The sequence below is a fragment of the Condylura cristata genome, unplaced genomic scaffold, assembly GCF_000260355.1.
Source record: "Condylura cristata isolate star-nosed mole 26May11 unplaced genomic scaffold, ConCri1.0 scaffold00001, whole genome shotgun sequence".
NCBI lineage: Eukaryota > Metazoa > Chordata > Mammalia > Eulipotyphla > Talpidae > Condylura > Condylura cristata.
Window position 1 is genome coordinate 65,869,565 of NW_004567102.1, and position 7,558 is coordinate 65,877,122.

Consider the following 7,558-nt stretch of genomic DNA (forward strand, 5'->3'; position numbering starts at 1 on the left):
GGGAAAATATAAGAGAACAGACTCAACATACCATCTTTTTCGTGATATTTGTTTTCATGTGTTCTGACTGACTGCGATTCAGTGCCATCTGGAGCCTAAAGATAGAAAACAGGCCATTTAGTCATCTCCAACTTACAGTCAGAGAAACTGCATTGTGAATAATTCTATTGCTAACCTTTAGTGTACAAGATGCACTCAAAATTCTAACAATCACAAAAGGAAAAGAGCCATGGTTATTTTCCTCAAGCCATCACCCAACCGGTATTTAATTACCAACAACTTGTAGGATGCAATACTAAGCCTGGTAAGGAATATGAAAAATAGTGAAAGTGTCTCTGTCATCAAGAACATCACTGTTTAATGTAGGGAAAAGTACACCTATCAGAAAGCCACTAATATCCCTCAATAGAGTAATGAATAAACAAAATCTTGCTTAGCCATACAATGGGAAATTATTGGGCAATAAAAAGAAATGAAGTGGTGACATGTACAGCAGGGAGGAGCTGGAAGACATTTTGCCAAGTGAAAGGAACTAGTTACAAAGGTTATTTCATTCAAGTGAAATACACAGTACAGGCAAGTCAGAGACAAAAAGGATGGTTAGGGAAGAAGGAACTATAGGGAATGACCCCTAATGTGTGTGGGCTTTCTTTGGGGATGATGAAAATGTGCTAAGATTGAGCTCAGTAGGGCTCATAATCTATAATACTTGTTATTATCTTTACTAATATTTTAGCAAATATTATATTTACGGTTATCTTTACTGAATTGTGGACTTAAATAGGTGAGTTAGATGGCATGTGAACTACTATCTCAAAAATGTTATAAAAGCAAAATTACAAGTTGACATATAAAATAGAATTATTCAAATATTTAAGAAGCTAATAATAAAGGTGAGAGAAAGGTGCTCCTTTCTCAAGGGATTGAAGCAATGGTGTGAGGACTGTAGTCCTGCAAGGACTTAGGGACAAGATGAAACACGGCAGGCTCCTCACCAGTAAGTATGGCCAGGCAGTACTTCCGCCTTTTCAAGTAGGCTTTAAAGGGATGCCAAGATCAGAAAGTGTGTGTGGGGGGTGGGGTGGCGGGGGTCTTAAAGCAATGAGACACAAGGTCCTTTGAACCCATTATTTTATTTTTTTTTTATTTGAAGACTTATTTATTTGCATACAGAGCTGGGGTACAGGCCAGAGGTGCAGGGGCGGTGAGAGGATTCACCAGAGACAGAGTACAGAGTGGGGAGCAGAACAGGCAGATCGATGAAGCACACTGCTGAGGGGAGCAGAGGCGGGTCAGGGGAGGTCTGCCACGCCATGTGGTCACCTCCCAGGCAGGCAGGGATCGAACTCATGCGGAAGAGGTCTCAGCCTCTAAGTGCTGTGTTTCAACCTGCTGCGCCACCAGGGAGGGCCAAACCAATTATTTTAAAACAAAGCAGTTTCCTGGATTTCCATCTCTATACAAAAGTAGGTGGTCTTTCTAATTTACCTGATCACATATTTCACCTCAGGTTATTGACAAAGAACTCCACCCTCTACCAGGTATCTAAAAAAAATTTAAAAAAGCCCTGGGGCAGGTCCATGGAGTCATTAGTGCATCACTTAGACTTACAAGACAGCATAGATTTGACCCTTAAACAAGATGGGTTAACTGGTAAACAGACAACATAAAGCTATTGTATTGATAAATACAGTGCCATACTACAACTGTATTTTTCTTCCTTATGATTTTCTTAATAACAATTATTTTCTCTACTTACATGAGAGTACAGTACATAATATATACAGCATATAAAATATAGATTATGTTATCAGTGAGGCTGCCAGTCAACAGCAAGCTATTAGTAGCTAAGTTTGAGGGGGAATCAAAAATTGTATGTAGACGTTTCACTGTATGGGGGTCAACACCCTTATTCAACTGTATCACAGTGACCATCAAGTCAGAGAAATAGTATTAAGTGAAGGGCTACTTCAATCCCTTCAGGACACAGAAATTTCATTCTTCTTCTCCCCACAATCCCACTAGTTACTAGTCCTCTATATCACACTAAACATGGTAAATCTAATCTAATCTTACATATGAACACATATTTTGGAGCATGTGGTCAAAATTTTTTTCTGTAGTAATTGTAGATGACAATGCAGATGGTATTCATTTCTGTATTATATTTCCTAGTGTCAGCAGGGAATTCATGGGGCCGTATTTAAAATGGATGAGCTGAATATATACTTATTTGAAAATAGACGAACTACAAGTGAAGACGGCCGGCTCCTCTTTTTTTAAGAGATGCAAATGTCTTTCTAACGTGCTGCAGTGTTTCAATTAAAGGTATGCAGTGTAAGCAAGTTAACAGTATTTTAATTTATTGTGCTATGTCTCTACTAATGACTCCGTCAGAGGATACAATTCACCAGTTATCTTGGACTCAAACCATGTGGTTTAGACATTACCAGGAATTTGCTTTAAAAAAAAAATTGCTTCTTCCAGCACCGAGTAGCAACATCCTCTTGTAGGCTGGCGAGAATCCCACATATATATTTTGCTGAGATTCAGCTTTCTACCCCTCCTCCTTTTAACTTCCTCTTAACTCCCTTAGGGAGGGTTCTTTAATTGGGAAGGAAATGTCATAATACTATATAGTTTTACAATTCATATCTCCACAGCTGAAAACCCTGTCTAGTCCTTCAACTCCAGTGAAATAGAGTTGGATGGTTAACTGCTTCACAACAGCAAGAGATATGCTTGGAGCCACCCAGTTACCCTAAAACTCCTATAAAGTGGACTAAATTTGATCTACAATTGACCATGCAAATAGAGTTGCAATCTGCAGCAGTAAAAATTTTTTGGAAGAAGGAAACATCCACAAAAAGCAAAAAAACCTTTATATAACAGAAAAATACCTTAAATAGAAGCTCTTTCATTTCTTTTAAGGAATCTTACAATTTTGGTTGTCCTTTATTTATAGCTAAGTGTAAGCTTGTGGTTGGATGACTTACTATCAGAATCATGTATGGAAACCAAAGTACAGCAATATGCTTAGGAGTTAAATAGCACATTCTTTAAGTCAGACAAATTCAGGGTTTTGAAGTTGGGGCATTGAGCAAGTTGCTTAAAATCTATGAGCCTCAGCTTCAAATGGATTTCTGCTTCCTTCATAGGATTAAATGGGATAAGGCATGAGAAGCAGTTAGCACAGTAGTGGCCAGTAGTGGTGGCAGCTATTATGAACACAGTTATTGTTCCCAATTCCTCTTCTTTGTTCTCATTCCACCCGCCCACTGGGTCTTCTAGGCCAGAGGTAGTCAAATTTATCTAACAACAAGTCACACGGTAAGTCAACTCTGATCCTAAGAATGCTTTTTTCTTTGTAAGTAGCAAGACTTCCCTGATGACATCAATCTATACTTTGTGCAAACTCCTTATGTCCCCAAGGACAAGCAATGAAGAGTCCACAAACTAGCTGCTTTCAGCAGCTCTATTCTAGGCCATCTCTTACTTGTTCCAGGCTTCCTTGATCTCTTATCAGTCCCCTAGCCTCTATCAGACTCCAACTGCTTTTACTAATACACTAGTTATCATGACAAATATTTATTAAAATCACCTATGTGTGAGGCACCATGTATACCAAGGGGATTATTTCAGGGTTCCTACTTTGTAAATCAGCCACAACCGGTTCCCTCAGTTACTACTTGTGCTGATCCACACATGAGCCTAGGAAAAAGCAAACATTCCTGTAAGAGTTCACAGATAAAGAGAAATCCCTTACTTCTGCTTTTCTGTAAGTGACACTTGACAGTTGTGTCCGCTGGGGGACTAGCGTCACTTTCAATGCCCCAACCCTAACTCAAGCATTATTGTGCTGAATTCCAACTAATGTAATTTATTTTGTCCCATCAATATATATTCCAGAGGAACAGGCATTAAGTCCTTCTTGATGATGGCTAGTACAGAGCTTCAGTGCTTGACATATAAGTGCCCAGAGCATTGTTATTTGAATTAAATTGGATCAGTCCAGTTGATTCTTAGGAATTATTCTTTGCATTAATATTTAAAAAAACTCAAATCACTGTGTTGTAAACAATGCTACATCAATAAAAAAAATTAAAAATGTTACAGGGGAAAAAAACCTACTTTTTTGCTTAACTCTGTCTGTTGAGCAAATATATCTCTGACATCAGGAATCTGGTACTGTTTGTTTCTTTTCCTCATGGTCTGGGAGACAGTTTCTACCCGTTTCCGAACAGCTGCTGCCTGGGTCCGGGTCAGTGTAGAAAGAGGTATCATGCTTTCTTGGGGATCTCCAGCAGACTCTCCAACGAGACTGGAGAAACCAGTCTCCTTAAGCCACTCTTCTTCCAATTCACCCTCTACGATATAGAGAAAAAATAGTATGTAAGTTACAAAATATGAGAACATTTATATAAATATATATATGTGTGTGTGTGTGTGTGTAAATATAAACATAAGATTTATTTATTTATTTATTTATTTATGCATACAGAACTGGGCTACAAACCAGAGGTGTGGGGGTGGTGAGAGGATTCACCAGAGACAGAGTGGGGAGCAGAACAGGCCAACTGATGAAGTACACTGCTGAGGGGAGCAGCAAGCGGGTCAGGAGAGGTCTGCCACATCATGTGGGTCATCTCCGGGGTGGGGGATAGAACTCATGCTGAAGTGGCTTTAGCTTCTTACTGCTGTGCTTTAACCTGCTGTGCCACCAGGGAGGGCCCACATTTATATTTTTTAAAGTGTTCCAAAATTCTTACTGAAACTCTTCTATTGCTACCAAACCACACAGTGCTAAGTGTCATTACCAGGAGTTTGGACAAGTGCCACAAACTCCAACCACAAAGATATCAAATTTTAGATCCATTTCATATATACCTAATTAAAAATTTTAAATAACTCCATATGTAATTAACCTCTATAACTTTCCTGCAGATTAACTAGAGGAAGATAATACTGTTCCCTTTTCAGAGATGAACAAACAATGAAAAGATAAGTATTTTCCATCAAGTTACAGAAGGAAGTCAATGCTGGGGATATCAAAGCAAGTCCTGTTTCTTGGCTCCAATTCAGCACTACCCCAGAGTCCCACTCTAATTGATGGAAAGGCATATTTTCTCTGTTCACTGTCGCTGATGTGAAGTGTAACAAAGAATAAAGAGCATCTGGACATCAGGAACTAATCAATTTCAAATTAATTTTTAATCCTCTCAGTCAGCATATCAGTCTTGTTTACAAATTAAGAAAAAATACATTTAGCAAGAAAATAACATTATAGGAAACTAAATAACTGAACCAGTTCAAAATACTACAGCAAGAAATGGTAAAGCAAATATTGTATAAGAGCCAGTGAAATTATAGAAAAACAGAAAGATAATGAGTATATGACAGCTCCAAACTACAAGTATATGGAGGAAAATGGAAGACCAATGCATTGGGGCACAAATGACCTGCGTCTATACCACATATCTTTAGCTCAATAACCACGTTGCTTCTCCTCAATTCAACTCTCGTCTGTAAGTTAAAGTACAACTGTCCTGGCAGCTCATAACCAAATGTGAGAATATTAGATGGGAAGCGTTTTGCTGATCTTGATTGGAGCCTATTTCACATGATGCCACAGTGACTGCTTTGCCTGTCTATCCTTCTAGACTTTATAAACTCCTGGAGAGAAGACATCAAGAATTAATAACCCTGACTTCAGGAAGTAGTTTTTGTTGCTTGGAATGCAGAATGCCTGGTGCTATTCTATTTGCTAACATCAAAAGTCCACCATTACTATTATAAGCTGAAGAGGGAGATCCTATACTTCTGAGACACCAGCACTTTGTAAGCCTGTGTTCTCTCAACTAAAAAAAAAAAAAAAAAAAAAAAAAAAAAAAAAACAGGAAAAAGTTGACATTGTCATAAGGAAAGTAAATAAGACTGCATTATGGAATCACCTGTTCCATTGAGAAGCAGTTAAACTCAAAAAGTTTAAAGTCAAAAAAAAAAAAATGGGCAGGTAGAAATATCACTAGTTCATCTTAATAATCATATTTAGGAACAGTAACCTAAGCATTCATTTTAATCTTGCAGAATTATGAAATTGCTAATGGCATGGCTAATGATGAGGTTTGAATGCTATTCCCAGTAGAATAGTTTCTCCTTAGTCATCAAACTGCCAAAATGCTGCTTCTACCTTAAAATACTGAGATAAGGGTCAAGAGGATTATTAGCTATCACAACTAAGTTCAGATTTGTTGGTAACATGTTTGAGAAGGGAAAGTGGAAAAGGACACAAATTAAAGAGTTAGTTATTATTTTCCTTTACAAGTCAAAAATATGTTAAATTAAGAAAAAGCACAATATTCAAGAAATATTATATAGCAAAGGAGAAGAAACTATTTATGAAAACATTGCTACTTAAACAACCCAATCCTAAATAATCTAGTTATGCCCTTTGTTGAAATGCAGGTCAGTATTCAGTGGGTCATGAATGAACAGTATTTCTTCACTTTTTTAGAGTTTATCTCAAGTGTGCACAGATCACAGAATCAGGCATCAAAAACTTAGTAAATATTGAATTTAAGAGGTTGAAGGAAATAGTATGAAATTTAAAAGGGGGTTGGACATAGTTAAGTCTTACATTTTTCTTTCAGAACATCAAGTTTAGTTGTTGAGACTAGAAAGAGGCTTGACAGAAATTACAGATCAAATCTAAGAAAAAAATATATAGAAGTAAAAAAAGGTTATGTCATCTTCCACTGTCCAAATATATATCCTAAGATTAGCAGGCCAAACTTGTGAATCCAGTCTTAAGGACTGTATCTTGAAAAATAAAATGAACAGGAATGGGTCAGGTTTGAAAATCTACAAGAAAGGACAGAATTTTCCTTCTAGAAAGAACTTGGGTAGCAACATTTAAAAAAATACGTATTCTGCTTTTCCAAAGGGCAAAACCATAGCAAATGAGTCAAAGGTAAATTATAGTCAATTATGAATAAAAAAATTAAGATCAAGATTCCTTTTCTTTCCATGCATTTATCTCATAAATAAATACCTATACAAAACAAAACCAAAAACTTTCATTTATTTAGTTATTACCATCAGGTTCTTTGACAATAACCACCTCTTGATCTTGTTTGGTCTCACTAGATATATTCATATCTTCTAGTTCCATATAGTAGTCCTCCACAGGCAAATCGTGCAAAGAATCCTGGGAACTTGATTGACCAAATGCACATTTTTCCGTATCTTTGGTGACTTCCTGATTTATAGTATACTGGCCATATCTGCGACTATAAATTAAAAAAAGTTAGGCATTTAGCACATGCTTAGCAGTAGTACAGTTTCTAAACAGCATCACACTAAGAAAAAGAACTTCGAAATTCCCTCAGTTCTCCTTAATAAAACCAAATATATATCTAGACACCTTACCTTGAAGTGCTACTGATTATAACATACTTCCAGAATAAGAAATTTCACTCTCTACGGAAAACTGTAGTGAATAATAAAAGCAATATGATAAATCAACCAGTTGATTCTTAGGAATTATTCTTTGCATTAA

The 7,558-nt window shown here is 36.9% G+C and overlaps 1 protein-coding gene across 2 annotated transcripts in view; it reads right to left on the bottom strand.

Annotated features, from left to right (window-relative positions):
- ARHGAP18 (Rho GTPase activating protein 18) overlaps positions 1-7,558 on the bottom strand; it is a 171,398-nt gene that overhangs the window by 52,446 nt on the left and 111,394 nt on the right. For both annotated transcript variants that reach the window (XM_012723041.1, XM_004674111.2), the window contains exons 2-4: positions 7,096-7,289; positions 4,132-4,367; positions 32-95 (exon numbers count right to left, since the gene is read on the bottom strand). In XM_012723041.1, the coding sequence (XP_012578495.1) occupies positions 32-95; positions 4,132-4,367; positions 7,096-7,289 (494 nt within the window). The remainder of the gene's footprint in view (positions 1-31; positions 96-4,131; positions 4,368-7,095; positions 7,290-7,558) is intronic.